This window comes from Erpetoichthys calabaricus, chromosome 7 (genome assembly GCF_900747795.2).
Source record: "Erpetoichthys calabaricus chromosome 7, fErpCal1.3, whole genome shotgun sequence".
Classification (NCBI taxonomy): domain Eukaryota; kingdom Metazoa; phylum Chordata; class Cladistia; order Polypteriformes; family Polypteridae; genus Erpetoichthys; species Erpetoichthys calabaricus.
In genome coordinates this window covers 893,754-910,274 of record NC_041400.2, presented here as the reverse complement: position 1 = coordinate 910,274, position 16,521 = coordinate 893,754, and the positions used below count along the sequence as shown (strand labels likewise).

The following is a 16,521-nucleotide window of genomic DNA, read 5'->3' as shown; positions in this document are numbered from 1 at the left end:
AACTGATGATCACTTGATTTTGTTGACCTCCTTTGTAAGGCACTTTGGATAAAAGAATGTGAATGTAAATATTGATGTCCCCTCATTTTTAAGGAGAAGATTTGAGATTAGCACATGCAGGTAACAATTGCAGCGTACTCTGCACATGTGACAGTTATGACCCTAGAAACCACAGCCTTTGAACGCTGCACCAGAATGAACCAAAAATCCAAGAGAGAGAGTGAGACCTGCATAGGGTGGAGTTGGACGTCATCCAGCCACGCCCATGATAAACTCCAGGTGGTGACGCGGTGGGTCTAGTGGGTGGAGTCGGCTCTAATCCAACCCATCCCTTGGACTTTGGGTTCTGCAGCAGCATTTCCTCCTTAGACTGACATTAAGCCCCACCTCATACTTCATGCTCCACCCCTTTCCGCAGGCTGCAGTGACGTGTACTGTCAAGGGTGTTAGCGGCCACTTTTGAAAATTAGTACCATTTCATAACCACAAAAAATGTGGCATCGTTGTGGTCCGTAAGGTGAAAATCGAGTTTGTTTACCTGAATTTTTGTCAAGAGGTGGTTGGTAATTTGGGGAACACAAAGAAAATTGAAGGAGTTGAGAGTTGGTTGATGTCCTGCACTATTGGAATGTTCAGCTTTGAGGTTTATAAACGGTGAAGACGCTCAAGTGGTTGAGTCACATTTGATATAAAAAAACAACTTGGAAGAATCCGTCAAAGAGAACGACTGACGCTGTCTTGAGAGAATCAGAAGGGTGGGACTGTGTGATGTCAGCCATGACACGAGGGGCTGGCTGTTCACAAAGTGATTTAAAGAGCTGCGGTTATGACCTCCATAGTGCTCTTCCCTTAGGCCAATACTCCATCTTACAGACCGTCATTCCTGAACAAAAACAACTGAAAATGATGAGCTGTCGGGGTCATACATTTTTATTTGTGACAAATCGTTCAAGCTGCAGGGCCAATCTCTTGAAGTATTTGATTTGCCTCTCGTAGCTCATGGCCACACAGGTCTGCGTGCCCAGCTGACTCGGACCTTGGGATGGAGAAGCACACAGATGATTAATGGGACCCCTCGACATGGGCAGCTCGTTCTCAGTGTTTACCACAGTGCCAAGCGGCCGCCTGCCTCACCAGACATGCGACACAATGAGGCAGGCCCGACCCAAGAGGCTGGCACCTTGCAGCACTTGATTACTGTGGTGCCCCTTGGGCGTCTCGAGTTGCAGATCACCTCTCCCTGACCCTCTTGTCCACACTCTGTTAAAAAGGCCTCACCATCCTGTGGGCGACACGTCACTCATCACCAGGGCCAGAGCACAAAAGGCAGCCATGACAGCCGCTTCACAAGACAAATAATACATGGGCCCCCCCCTGCTCGTCCATCATTTATTCATCGTTGGCCCTCGGCAGCGATCATTAAAGTCAAGTAGGTGGTCTGCAGGACGATTGGGTTTAGGCAGTTGGACGTTTAATTTATACAGCTGTGTAAGCCCGGGCCCCTAGAAACCATGGATTCTGGCACTTCAATCGTGCATTAGCGGCTAAGCGAGGTTCTCTTCTGGCGACAGTCTCTTCCTGTGAGCGTCATGCATTATTATTATTAAAAAAAAAATTAATTATTAGCCTTGCACTTCCAGGCAGGACAGACAGACACATGCGCGCACACACACACTCCCACGCATAGACGTTTATATATAAGATGGCGCCTTTACATTCTCAGCCTTGCCTCATTTTCCAGAGCTATACTACCGTTGTGTGTGTGTGAGCGAGATTTAAACGAGGACTCGGCGACATTAGAAATGTTAAAAATGATTCCGACCCTTTCTCTGAGGGTTTGTTTCTCGTCACTCTTGAAACTCATGAACTCTCAGTCTGCTGAGCTTCATCTTCACTCCGCTAAGAGTTGGCACTTCATTGGCTTAACGTAAAAAGTACAACTCCCCCCAAATCAACTGAAAAACAAACACACGGCTTGTCGATTTAAACCAGACTTGCTGAGTGGGCTTGGTGGAATATCCCCAGTCGAACCCATGAGGGTCGTCCTGCTCACACGGTCACCACATTTTAAGATGTCCTACACCTCGATAGGGGGCGCCAGTTGCTGGTTTAAGCCAGGCCTGCTGACTGAGCGCGCTTTGTGCAGTGCACCCTGGTTGGACTCCTGAGGTCCTTTAAGATAGCTGATGACAGTAGACCTCTATAGGGGGCGCCACATGTCCGTTTTAGCCAGGCTTACTCGTGGAGTGCGTCTAATCAGACTCCTGAGGTTCTTAAGACTCGTGTGGTCACAACATTTTAAGAGTTTGATGACCATACACCTCGACAGGGGGCGCCACCTGTTGGTTTAAAGCCAGGCTTACTCCCTGAGCGCGCTTCATGCAGTGCTCCACAGTTCAACAGTCGCAGTGCTTTAAGATCAATAGGTGGCGCCACTTCGTTCTCTGTGCTGTTTTCAGTAGTTTGGTGGCCCAGAACACAAATCTCACATTTTAATGACAACAATAAAATGACACGCACTTGCCTGGCACGCGGATGGCAGTAGAGGAGCCGACACTTACTAGGTTGGAGGGTTCAAGTCTCTCGGCTTTTTCTGTGTGGAACTGGAGATCCTGCAAAGACAGAGGAGCCGGGTTCAAGACTGAGACACCGCACATGTGCAGTAGGAGGCGCTCTGACGTGACTTTATACAGGCCTGTGACATTGAGCGATTCATCTTATATAGCGCCTTCTAGAACTGTCCATCCTATAGATGCCAGACACTTGGTGCCCAGACCCCTGAAGATGAGCGTTTCTTTGCTATTTTGTCACATCCCTTGCCCAGTTCTGGGTCGGTTTAACCCAACACTTCATCTCTGTCGTTATGTTCATAGCGCCTTTTGTCCCCACACCTGCCAGTTCATATTTTACAACACCCTTCATGTCTTTTTATTTTATATCCCCCTATTCCATTGGGATTAATAAAGTATCTATCTATCTATTCTCTTATATGACCCCTGTCGTTCCTGCCTGTCCACCTTCCTCGTCAGGGCTTATCTTATATAGCTCCTTTCGTTCCTCTTGCATATCCTCCACCACTAGTTGTCATTCACTGCCCCTCAATTCAAACCCTCATAGACCCCCATTTCCAGCTTTGGGGTGTCCATCTAAACTGATACTGCTAAAGATTCCAGTGCCCCCCGATGGCTCTTGCATATACTGCCCACTAAGTCTGTGGGTTTTGTCCTTGGCTTTATAGTAGGGTGGTCTCAGTTTAAGCCCCCTTCCCTACTGGGGTGCTATTTGACTTGAGTGAGCCACCTCAGCTCACTCTCTCCCTTATATAGCGACTTTCATCTCTTGTCTCCTGTATGTGTAAAAAGCTTTGTTTAGCTTCAGTGTTGGTCCAACATTTAAAAGATCTCATCTCTAGTACACATCACTATTCGGGGGGGGGCTTCTGTAATATAGCGCCATCTCGTGGTAAGCCAGCCATGTTGGACTGAGGAGCTGCAGGCCTCCGTCTCCCACTTCCATCATTCACACTCACTCATCCAGCCGATGGTGAAGGAAGCCAGTGCCAGCAGCTTGGGCCCAGTACAGGGCAGGACTTGATGCTGGTTGGGGTGCCAGTCCATCGCAGGTGCACAGTAGTATGTGACACCCGTAGTGGGGACCTCAGAAGATGGGCACTTCAGACCACATGTGACCTCACCTTACTTTCTTCTGGCTTTTCACTGGTGTAGTTGGCAAGTCAGATGAAGTGCAGGGCACTGCAATCGCTGGAAGCTTCTGCTCCTCACTGTGGGTGGGCTGAACCTCAGGCTGGCAACCACTCGTCACACGGTGGATCAAACTGAGCACTTTGTCTTTTTCTGAAAGAGAAAATGGAGGACAAAGTGACAACTGCATGTCCGTGCCAGGGACCTGCCCCATCAGAAAATGGACGATGAGTAACAAGAAAACCAGGTGCCATGCCTGTACTATCACAGGGCACAAGTGCAGTAAGGTGCACCAACCTGGGCGCTCAGAGGAAAATAAGGTGGCATCAGAGCACAGACAGCTGCTGCTTTTCCAAGAACTGCACTGATTAAATTGGGAGTGAGAGTGTGCCCATCGACTCACTCCACTTAACACCAGCCTTTGTGACTGGGAAAGACTTGGACATGGGCAGAGCTGGGCAATGCCACACAGATGGCAGCTCAGCCAGGAATTGACCCTCACCAGTCTGGATTCAAAGCAGCTCATTCTACCGAGACTGCACTTCTTGCTGTCTCTGAAACACTTCACACAGCCAGATCTACCAACCTGTCCTCAGTTCTCATACTTTTGGACCTATCTGCAACCTTTGACACGGTCAACCATCAGATACTTCTGGAAACTCTCTCTAGTCTTGGGATCTCAGGCACCGTCTGGCAATGGTTTGCTTCTTACCTTGCTGACCGGACCTTCCAGGTTACCTGGCAAGGCTCCCAGTCAGCTCCACGAAGACTGACCACTGGTGTTCCTCAGGGCTCTGTCCTAGGACCCCTTCTCTTCTCCTTATACACAGGTTCTCTTGGGAAGGTAATAGCTGGACATGGATTCTCTTACCACTGCTATGCAGATGACACTCAACTCATTCTCTCCTTTCCACCAGATGACCAGCAGGTTTCAACTAGCATCTCAAACTGCCTTGCTGATATCTCCTCTTGGATGACATCCCACCACCTCAAGTTGAATCCCAGCAAGACTGAACTCTTGTACATCAAAGGCAACTCCTCTCCGAATCTTGACCTTGCAATCTCTTTTGACAACTCGGTTATCGTCCCCTCAAAAACAGCAAGAAGTCTTGGTGTCACTCTAGATGAAGAATTGTCTTTTTCTCCACACATCAGCAACCTCTCCAGGTCCTGCAGATATCTTCTTTACAACATCAGGAGAATCCGCCCCTTTCTCACTACAGAGGCTACTCAGCTTCTCGTCCAGACCTTGGTCATCTCTAAGCTGGACTACTGCAACTCTCTGATGTCTGGACTTTCACTAAAGGCAACATGACCACTTCAATTGATCCAGAATGCAGCTGCAAGACTCATTTTTAATGTTCCCAAATTCTCACACACTACACCTCTGCTGCGGAACCTGCACTGGCTCCCTGTGGCTGCCCGCATCAGGTTCAAAACCCTAACCCTGGCCTTTAAGGACAAAACTGGAGCTGCACCACCTTACATATCAGCACTGGTTAAGCAGCGTGTCACTTCTCGCTCTCTCAGAACATCAAGCACTGCTCGTCTCGAACCTCCCTTACTTAAAAGAAGAGGACGACATGCATCAAGACTCTTTGCAGTGTTGGCTCCTCAGTGGTGGAACGAACTTCCTCTTGCTGTACAAACAGCGGAGACCCTCACTGTCTCCAAACGTCGTCTGAAGACACACTTCTTTAAACAGCACTTGGGGGACTAAAGTCACCATACTTTTTTTTTCTACCCTTTTCTCAAAAAAAAAAAAAAAAATGTACTAACAACTTACTATTATTTTTTTCTAGCATGGTTTTGTGTACAACTTGGTCAGCGGTAACTTGTTTAATGACAGTAGATTTAATCCTAGCCTTAAAGACTGAAGAACAGTCGTAGACTACTAAGCACTGTTGTAAGTCGCTCTGGATAAGAGCGTCTGCTAAATGTTGTAAATGTAAATGTAAATGTCGCTGCACTGTGCCACTCGGCCTTTGATCTGAGATGAGTAAGCTGTCAGCCTATGATACTGGAGCTTTGCCTTCTATTGGTCAGTCTATCACTGTTATATAGTGCCTTTCATGTGACATTAATGGTACACACAGTAGATCAGATAGTGCCCATCATATCTATTTATGATAATGAGCCATTCCTGTCTATGAGCCTAACACTCCATTATATAGCGCCTTTCATATCTATTATCTAGATGACACTGTTATATAGTGCCTTTCTACAGTGCAGGCTGGCCATCCCAAATGTCTCAGTGTCCTGATTTTAAGGCCTTCAAAGTGCCACTTTGTCCCCCATGCTTCTTACTGTTGCGTACCCCTCACTCTAAGCCTGTCCTATGCAGAATGGCATCTTGAGGCTCACGGGGTGGCACAGCTGGCCATTTATTAACATGGGCACTTGAGGTTGGGTCCAGTTGTGTCCACTAAGATGTCAGGTGGTGCCCCCTTGCTAGGCACTACACTTAACACAGTGTGATGGGTTGGCCTCAAGGTGGCACTTTATTTTACTCCACTGCCACCCTCCTGGCATGAGACCAGTGCCCATTCAGGCTACTCTACTTCTTTTAGATTGCTGAGGGCATGTGGTGGTCTGCCAGGTGCCTGATGGCAATGGGACAGAGTGACCAAGGTGAAGCAAGTCTCTCTTTGTGGACCTACCTGTGTCACTCGCAGTGAGAAGCCACGTCTGGACTGCGGTCAAGGAGTCGGTGTGCAAAATCTGGCACAGCAAGTCGAGGACCTGCAAGAGGAAGCATTGGCAAGAAATGAGGGGAAGCAAACAACCAGAATCGGGGGCACGTCTGGGGTCACCCTACAGGCTGCCAGTTGTCCAGCGTGACCCCCACTGAGTTACTTTTTTCAATGATCGAGAGTGTAATGCAAATCCCTGGGTGGCTGCACCTCGCGCCAGAGCCATACGGTGCTAAGCCACCGGCAGTCACGGAGTAGAAGGTAGCCATGGGAAGGAGGTGACAGAGGATCTCCAACGGGCAACTAAAGAGCCTGCCAATGTGGGCAAGCAGGGGGCAGAGGGCCCTATGGGCCTAAGGAGTTGAGATGTCTGGGGGCTGGGCTGGCAATACGGCTCACTCACCTGAAACAGGTATGGCAGTGGACTGTCTTCAAGGGGGGACATGCGGTGACACAGACCCCAAGGGCTACAAACTCTTGCAGTGTAAGGGGGTTAGGCCACCAGAGGGAGCTCCATGGAGATGGCTAAAGGGCCATCAGGGGCCCACCGAGTGTGGAGCGGAGGTCAAGCGGGTGGGCTGACGAGACCCTGGAGGTGTCACCGCATATGAAAGAAAAGTTGGGCCTGGCAAGACCAGCAAGGTTTGACTTGACTTTTATTTAGTTGTCATCTCCTTTTACTCATCCCTCCTTTGTCTTTTCTGGAATAATAATAATAATAATAATAATAATACTGCGTTCCATGTTTTTTTTTGATAAGACTGAGGTGAAGGCAACAATCTACAGCGGGAAATGACATTTAAAAATCAGGCTGGAGCTCATTTGAAAGGCGCTACGTTCTCACATTGACTTATTAGGCTGGCGTCTTTATCCAAAGTGACTTACAATGTTTATGACACAACGGGCTCCTTTTCTTTTGGTTTGTCCAATCGGAGCACACAGGCAGGACAGGTGACTCGCTCAGGTGTTGTCAGCAGTGAGATTTGAACCAGAAGGCCACACTGCCTGCCTGCAAGGCACTATATAAATGACGTGCATAATAAAGAATGTAAGATGTGTCCTGTTTAAGAGAAATGCTGTAGTTATGAATATGAAAGGCACTATATACAATACAATATTCAGAAATTAAGCATTAAATCACCAAAAAAGACAAAAAAATGCACTTTCTGAACCTAAAAACAGTGCTAGCTGGACATGAGGGGCGCTATATAAACAAACCCGAGCACTCGCTCTGCGCTGAGCGCCACCTAAAAGAGCCAGTGACTCACCAGCAGCTCCTCACTCCGGCGGCGCTGGTCTTCACGAAGCCTGCCTGTGGAGGTGACTCGCCCGGCCAGCTGCTGACCACCCTGCTGTGGGACAGGAAAGACAAAATGAGCAAAGAGCCGAGGCCAGCATCCGGCCCCCCGCATGTCTGTCTGGCTGTGTACATCTTACTTTATAGCGCCTTTCATGCCTATTCTATACAGCCTTTACGTCTCTCTTACTATGTTGTGCCTATCAGATGGACCCATTATAGCGCCTTTCATGACTGTCCACCTCCTTATTTCATATCGATGGTATTGCACTTTTCTTCTCCATCTCCTGCACAGGGTTCATCCTCTTTATCTATTATATAGTGCCTTTCATCTACTGGTCTCCCTGCCTTTAACATTCAGTCCCCTTCATGCCTGTCCATGTTTGTTACTTGTATAGCATCTTTCATATTTGTATAATATAGTGCCTTTCATCAGTCTGTCAGCCTGCCTGTCATTTCTAGCTATGTATTGTATAGTCAGTGTTTGTAAAGAATGTCAATACGTATATTATATAGCGTCTTTCATTTCTTGCTATCCATGCTCTGGTGTTTTTCCATGGGTATCCATTGTATTTATCCTCTCACCTGTATCTATTATATAGCGCCTTTCCCATCTCTCCATACATCTCTCTATTATATAGTGCCTTTCGTGTCTCATGCACTGCCCTTCCCAGCTCTCTGCCAGAACAGATGCATAAGACAGCAGCGCCTCCCTCTGGTGGACCCCGAGGTTGTCCTTTGTCCTGCTCACCTCCAGTGTTGTCACCTTCCTCTTCTCTGCCGCTGTCCCCAGCCCCGCTCTCTCTGTCAGATTTCTCAGTTCTTCTCTCCACAACTGCAGCCCTGCGTGACACACAAAGAAAGAGGATGATGGCCAAGTTTTTCCTTAAGAGCCAATGGCGCCTGTTGGCGTGGTGGGTACTCGATATGAGGGCTGACCCCAGGCCAGTCTCCGTTTTATAAAGTGCCTTTCACAGCAGGTGCCATCACACTGGGCTTTCTTCTCACAGCCTGCACAGTCACTGGCCGGCTGGCGCAGATTTGGAATAGAAGATGCAGAGCCTCGGCTTTTAGACACCCAGCCACTTGCCCACTACTTTCATTTGCATTAAGGAGGCCAATGGGCTGGTGACATTGGCATGGCAGCTGGGCTCCCCAGACTTCTGTCCCAGTGCCAACTCCTCAGACTCACCCATGTGTAACACCGGGAGGCCCGTGGCTGTCACCGCTGCAGGGCCCGATGCCATCACAGGCTTCCAGGAGCAGCAGGCGTACTCGCTGCCCAGGGCTGTGGAAGGGGACATCATCATGAGGTAACTCCTGGTCAGTCCGGACTTCTCGAGGCGGCATGGCATGGTCAGAAACAAGCAGTCGTCATTCACCGAGCAGACAGGGGCGTCACTGACACCTGCAACACACACAGCAATGCTGATAAGGAATCTGAGGGTCATCAGGTGGGCCACTTGGTGGCGCTGTCCTGATGACTGTACAGGAGTGGGCACCCCGAGACGGATTCTAGAACTCGGATCACGTCTTACATTCCAGTCCTTGTTCAGAGTGACTGTAACAGAAAGAGAAAGAAGCACATGTGGGGGTCCGGCCATCTAAATGGTGTCCACTGGTGCAGAGTGAGTAGTAAATGACAGGCCTGAGCAGAGATGGAGTGGCCAACACAACCCACATGCTACCAGCGGGGGCAACAGAGAGCAACGCGACAGCAGGACCCTCAGCACAGGGGTGGGTAGCTCCAGTGTAAGGACCACGTCTGACCCTGCATGTGAGCACACCAGGAGGATGTGCCCTGCCATCTGCTTAGTAGAGTAATAAGCTGGGACCCCTCTAGTGACCAGTGAGGTCCCGTGGACGGTGTGGACAAGCAGCTGCTCACAAAGCAAGACTTTCAGAAGGTAATGTCTGATAATAATGGGCAGCAGCCGAGGGCATGAGGGTCTCCGGCTCGGGTGGGAACCCTCACACCCTCTGTTGGCTGCTAGAGGACTAGAGGTGACAGGCAGAATGAGGTGGCACTTCAGCCTGTCGTCATGTTGAGTCACAAAGTCTAATAATAATAATAATAATAACACAAGTAGTTTAGTCTTACAAGTTTAAGAATTGCTAAGCAGACCTCAGCCTGGACTTCACCCTTAAGCCTGAGCTGCACATCCGCTCAGCAGAAACAAATAAGGAAAGAAATCAAAATAATAACATTAAATTAAAAAAGAAAGCGGAATTGTGGTGTTGTTCTGTAAAGGGGTCGGAGAGAAACTGAAGATTTGAAAGGCACTATATAATAAATGGGAATGAAAGGCGCTATATCAGAGGGAGATAGATAGGTAGATCTGTATAACAGTGAGGTGGTCACCTCTGCAGAGTGACAGTTGAGGGGTCTTTCAGTCTGCACAATGACTTGCCTTTAATGTGGCGCACCCTCTGCGGCTGGGGGTGATGCCGGGTGAAGCTGCCATCCCACGGGTGCCTTTCGCTCGGTTCAATCCAAGTGATGAAGGGTGGGAATGCCGGCGTCCCCTTCTTCATCCTCTTGCTTCTCGTCTCTGGCATGGGACACAGGGAGGGTTCAGTGACAGTTTCAGAGGACTTGATCTCTCCACCCCCCTCCACCCCCCAGCACCCGTGTGACTGCTGGGCAGACTTCACATGGCGAGAGGATGCCCAGAGAAGTCGCCCGGTCTCTCCGCTGGGGTCGCCGCCTGCTGACCATGTGACGTCACTGACGCTGCTTTTCCCAGCCCCTTCAGGTCACTCATTTGTTTTTTGTCACTTTTTCTGGTCCCTTTCTGCCACAAACACCATAAAAGGAGAAAGCGATCAGGGGACCCCAAACGGTGACTTGGGGCTCCAAGTTAAACTTCGAGAGGCTGGGAAATGAACATCAAGCTTTGGTCTGAAAATTAGAAATCAAATGTCACCTAAGACGTACCTGAGACACCGGACATGTCGGGGAGCCCAAGCGTGGGGCTTAAGGACAAAGAAAGGTCAGAAGGGGACGGTGGGTCGTGCGGTGGGCTGAGAACAGTGTATATAGCGCCTTTAAGACTGGGCTTCAAGCGACTGGTCGATCTTCAAGCTACCTTCACGCATGCCAGTCTATGAAGGTTTGGGGTTTGTTTAGTTACTTTCACTGCCCACCTTGTGCGGCCCCAAATTAAGGAAGCGGGTGGATGACGGGAAGCAACCGGCTATCTGAAGGGGATGTGCAGGATTTGGTTTTGAGCCCCCATTATTCATAGGACTCAAAAAATGTGTGTATGCGTACTGTTGGTGCTCGGGGGTCCCGATCTAACGCATACTCTGCACACCCACAATATTCACCTCTGAATGGATGGACGGACGGATTATAGCGATGGACTTCCATAATTTGATTATGTTTAGCTCTATATGGTGCCTGAGTGGTGTAATAAAGACCCCCGTCTTCTCCATGAAGTACAGACTGAGCCTGGAATTGTGGTCTTCAGTCGGTCACTCAGTCCTTCTTTTAGTTTCGGGTCGTAGCTCATCTCATTTACCTACAGCTGTCACACTGAGGACCACAAAGAGACTCCATCTTGTGTCACACACTCGGCCAGTTCAGGCGCACAGGAGGCTTCAGTCCATCGCAAATGAGTTTCTGAATAAGAACACTTACGGGGGGTCTCCTGTCAAACCAGTCAGCTTTCTTCATAACAGCATAATGGGTGTGTCCTGCTGGGTCATCTTTAGTTGATGTCACCGTCACTGTGCTCGTCCTGGTGAGGGTCTCAACACACCGAGCTAACCTGACAAGACCCCCCACTCTCCCAGTACCTGAGGCTAGCAAGTGCACTGAGAGATGCAGTCCTTCCACATTGTCCGGGCGACAGTGCCCGGTGCGCCCACCGTGGGGGTCCATCCTGCTTTCCTGCTCCATCGACTCGTTTCTGTGCGGAGAAGCAGCACGTCATCTACAGTACACGAAGGAGCCTCATGTTGTCCACAATCGCATTGTTTGGACCAGCAGGTGAGGGTGGGATGTGGGCCGACCGGTAAAATGGCAGTGTCCCCTGGGCACTTGGACGTGTGCCACCACCGTGCCCTGTTCGCAAAGAGATTCGGTGGCCAGTCGCACAATGACGTCCTCCAGTAAGTGCAATCATGAAAGAGCTCTTAACAATTTGATTTATATAGCGCCTTTTACTAAATATGTACAGTTAGGCGGCCTTCATTTTTAACCCCTTCCAGTGTGAATGGTATCCGACTACCGACTTGCTACGTCACGAGATCATTTTAAATTAGCACTTGTTAATAAAGCGCCTTTAGAAGAAGCACTTAAATAATCAATCGATCGCCCGTTCGGATGCCTCTTTTTATTGCTGTATTTATGTGTATTTACGGTAAAGCGCCTCGTCCTCCTTTCGTGTATTTAAAGAGGCTTCATATGTAAACGTTGATGTTGCCGATTTAACTCATTTAGGGCCCCGCGCATAAATTAAAGACGCGTGCAGCGGACGGACAGGCTCGTCCAAGTAAAACAGATAAGGACAGGTAAGTCAAGACCCCTGGACGACCCGGGGACACCAATGAGGATGCCGAACGTTTGTTTCCAGACCTCCGCCGTTTAAAGCTGCGACTTGGCAGCAGAACTTTCGGCTGGACGTTTCTTGCTGAAGTTCTTCACCCGCTCGCATCTTCACTACAGGACCCTGAGGTCCACCATTCGGGACGAGCCAGGAGGGTACAGAAACGAGGCGACAGCATGGAAACGGGCGCCTGGTACAAGCAAACGGACGGCTAGAACCTGAGCCCGCTCGAGCTATGAGGCTGTGGCCTCATATATCTGAAAAATGAAAAGAAAAATGTAAAGGTGAGGCTTCAGTCAGGTACGAGGGGTCTTACCTGCGGATGGAAAACTCCTGACTGGGAACAGCGAGAGCAGAGAATTTATAATGGGGCGCAGGTGGGCGCGGCGTTAGTGATTATGATGGGGCGGTGACTACATCAAGATGAGGATGACGTCACCTGTCAATCACCTCATTAGAGCGCTGCCTTACCTCTGCGGTTGGCCGTTGTGGACGAGCACGCGCACGCGCACGCGCACATGGAAGGTTTTTAAAAGTTTTGGGTAACTTCAGAGGGTGGGGTTCAAATTGCGTGTTCAGGTCCAGGACTTTGATGGTCCCTCGCGTGCTAAGGACGAGCATCCAAAGAATTGTCCCTCGCGGATTCACAAGATGGAGGTGTCATTTTCCAGTTTCGTACATTCATAACCCGAACGGCCTTCACTTCGTCCAGCCGAGCGAGCAGAAAGTCCTGCAGCTCGATTAATATTTAACGGCCGGACGTGTCTACACAAAGCCCGCTGCGCTCCGATTAGCCCCCCTATCGGCGCTCCAGCGCTTCTCAAATGGTCGAGGCGAGCAGGCAGGCTGGGGGGGTCGTTGATAGAATCCCCTAAACTCGTGCACCCGCCGCCTTGGAGGGTCCCTTACAGCTGCTGCGCTTTTGCTTACTGCGGGGGTTTTACTTTAAAGGCGTTCGCGGCTCCCGGCATGCACTTCGATTCTGTGCGCGGTCTGCCTGCTCTCCCCGTGCACAGTGGCGTTATGGCGTTACCAGCCAAAGCCAAGTGCTACAGGATGGCCAGCCAGCCCCTTCAGTCGTTTACTTGCGCACTTTTCTTGAGCTGTTTGGCCATTTGGACTTCTTGATTGCACACTGAGAGCTCTGACTGTTATATAGCCCCCTACCCGGGGCTCACAGCGCAGGGAGGTTTACAAAGTGATTCGACAGTAACTCACCTGCTCTCCATCCATTATGAAGCACCACACACTCCATATCAGTCACGGGGCTGCAGAATAAGGTGGCAGGCAGGAGCCCACCCTGATTTGGACACCAGTCTGTGGACCCCAACTGATGTCTTTGTAATGCAGGCAAGAAGATGAGCAGAGCACACAAACTCAATCCCAAATGGGCTCCAGGTCAGCATTTAAACTCACAACGGACTCTGGAGATGGCTGGCACCAAAACCCAACACTGCGCCACCTCCTATAATTACAGGGAAATAAACCATGGGGGGCACTCGGGGTCGGCCAGCCAGTTAAAGCCCAAAAAATGAATGGTGGGTTTTAAAGGCTGAGGCTTAATGGGCAGATATGGGGGGAGACAACCGAGAGCTTAACGAGCGGCAGCGATGACGTTGTGACAAACGACAGGAGGACGGGGACATCAGACGCCATCTCCCACAGGCAGCAAAAAGACATCTTGAGGTATAAAAGTTTTCCCACTGCCAGGAGGCTTCAGGACCTGAGATTAAAAACTCAAGATGGCACCAAAACAGGGGCACAGGGAGAGCAGATTGGGGTGGGCAAGCCGTGGCATTTATATGGTGTTTACTGTGACAGCACGCCCCCTACAGGAGGTGTAAAGAAATCAGCACACTGTTATTAAAAGCCCCCATTGGGACAAATAAATTGCCTTTAGTCTATGTACCTCACAGGGGTGGGCAGCGCTGGTCCTGGTGGGCCGCAGTGGCTGCAGGTTTTTGTTCCAGCTCAGTTTCTTAGTGAGAAGTCAATTATCGCCAACGAAGCTCTTATTGCTCAGGAGACATTTTGAGGCTTCATTTCAGTGGTCTCGCTTTTTAAGGTGAAAACCCCCATCTGCTTATTTCAGTGTTCACATTCGCTGTTATCAGCAATAAGACCCAAACGACAAAGCAGCCGGCAGTCCTCCATGTGACGTGTGACCATTCACCGCTGTGTGTGTCCACCCTGCACCGTCTGCTTTGGTAAAACAGAGAAGGACGTGAGACCGAAACTGATCTGCTTTGGGCCTCACATCACGAGGACGACGTCCTGGGAAAGGAGAAAATCTACGACATGAGAGCCCAGCACTGCAGACCAGCGAGACGGGAAACGAAATCAAGTCTGAGACGGGCGAGGGTGGGCTTCTAATGACGGAATTGGGTGGGAATGAAAACCAGCAGCCACTGCGGCCCTCCAGGACCGACGTCACCCGCCTCTGATATCATACAGTGCCTTTAACATGAACTGTCTAGCTACCTGTTAAATAGTGTCCATCTATCTATCTATCTATCTATCTATCTATCTATCTATCTATCTATCTATCTATCTATCTATCTATCTATCTATAGTGCCTTTCATATCTATCTATCTATCTATCTATCTATCATATAGCGCCTTTCATCTATCTATCTATCTATCTATCTATCTATCTATCTATCTATCTATCTATCTATCTATCTATCTATCTATGATATAGCGCCTTTCATCTATCTATCTATCTATCTATCTATCTATCTATCTATCTATCTATCTATCTATCTATCTATCTATCTATCTATCTATCATATAGTTCCTTTCCTATCTATCTATCTATCTATCTATCTATCTATCTATCTATCTATCTATCTATCTATCTATCTATCATATAGCGCCTTTCATCTATCTATCTATCTATCTATCTATCTATCTATCTATCTATCTATCTATCTATCTATCTATCTATCTATCTATCTATCATATAGCGCCTTTCATCTATCTATCTATCTATCTATCTATCTATCTATCTATCTATCTATCTATCTATCTATCTATCTATCTATCTATCTATCTATCTATCTATCTATCTATCTATCTATCTATCTATCTATCTATCTATCTATCTATCTATCATATAGTTCCTTTCCTATCTATCTATCTATCTATCTATCTATCTATCTATCTATCTATCTATCATATAGTTCCTTTCCTATCTATCTATCTATCTATCTATCTATCTATCTATCTATCTATCTATCTATCATATAGTGCCTTTCATACCCAATTATTATACAACACCTTTCATGTCTGTCTCTCTTTGGGATCTCTCCTGGGTAGGATGGTGGCATAGCAGGCAGCGCTGCCCTCTGCTGGCACCTAGACCCCATTTCATTCCTTAGCTGAGGGGCTTGTGCTGTCTGCCCGTTCTCTCCATATCTTTGTGCCCCCTTATCTATCTTTTCTTTCTTCCTCCATCTCTTATGCACTACAGAGGCAGATGACGTGTTCATGAGCACTCCTGAAGGGCCCCCATGCAGTGCCCACCCATGTTCGTCGAGCTCCAACTGGCCTAGGTAACGGAGCCCGAATGGAGTTGTGTTCTGTGGATGTGAACGACACGACAGATGAGGCTCAAAGCCCCCTAAGCCGCCGGCGCGCACGCACACTCTGCACAAACTCATTTCGACTTCCACGCGAGTTCATTTTGGCCGAAGCTCATTTGTCCCGACTGACGTCATTGGGTTTAGCTGGCAGTTGCCAAGCGTGGACTCAGGGATTATGAAGGCGTCGTTCTGCACGTTTGTGCCACATGACTGGACACCAGTGGAGGGTGCGAGTGAGCAGCACACCCGAGTGTCCGGCGGCCGTCATCCCTCACCCTCTCTGCGTGTGTTTGGTTCATTGATCGCCGCTGAGCGGGTCGGCATGTAGACCGAGGAGAGCCGCATGGCGATGGCGGCCGCTGCTGTCGGTCCTCCGGTTTAATCAGACGGCTCGGCTGCGCTGCGCTGCGCTGTCTCCTACTTCGCGTTTTCAAAGATTCTTTTCGCTGTCGTGGCTTTAAGTGCGCACGAGTTTATTATTTTCCCAATTCCATCAAGTTTGTTTTTTTTTTTTGGCCCAGCACCTCCAGACCACCGGTTCAAGAAACCCCCACACTCGAATGTCCAACCGGTGTCGTACAAAGTGTTTCTGCGGGGTTCTGTAACGTTTAAAAAGGCCACCTTCCAAGCTTTTGCCCCATAGGCAATCACTTATTAGTTCGCCTAAATAGCAGAGTTGGCACTTACTGCAAG

General features: G+C 49.0%; 1 protein-coding gene across 2 annotated transcripts; it reads right to left on the bottom strand.

The window, feature by feature from the left end:
* Window positions 1-2,407: 2,407 nt before the first annotated feature.
* LOC114655103 (protein TBATA-like) lies at window positions 2,408-9,145 on the bottom strand. 2 transcript variants are annotated; one of them, XM_028805986.2, is made up of 6 exons: window positions 8,884-9,145; window positions 8,443-8,534; window positions 7,663-7,746; window positions 6,362-6,443; window positions 3,695-3,854; window positions 2,413-2,612 (listed from the first exon to the last, which is right to left on the bottom strand). In XM_028805986.2, exons 1-6 carry the CDS (start codon window positions 9,140-9,142, stop codon window positions 2,561-2,563), a joined length of 729 nt encoding a protein of 242 aa, XP_028661819.2. In that variant the 5' UTR covers window positions 9,143-9,145; the 3' UTR covers window positions 2,413-2,560. The 2 variants fall into 2 exon arrangements, with proteins under 2 accessions (XP_051785802.1, XP_028661819.2); XM_051929842.1 differs by lacking the exon at window positions 7,663-7,746 and having other exon boundaries at window positions 2,408-2,612.
* Window positions 9,146-16,521: the final 7,376 nt, after the last annotated feature.

Excerpts from the sequence above, each read along its gene's own strand:
- LOC114655103 (XM_028805986.2), bottom strand. The coding sequence starts at position 9,142 with ATGACCCTCAGATTCCTTATCAGCATTGCTGTGTGTGTTGCAGGTGTC. Across the intron at positions 6,444-7,662 it reads GCCGGAGTGAGGAGCTGCTG|GTCCTCGACTTGCTGTGCCA; the intron begins GTGAGTCACTGG and ends TTCCTCTTGCAG. Across the intron at positions 3,855-6,361 it reads TCTCACTGCGAGTGACACAG|AAAAAGACAAAGTGCTCAGT; the intron begins GTAGGTCCACAA and ends TTTCTCTTTCAG.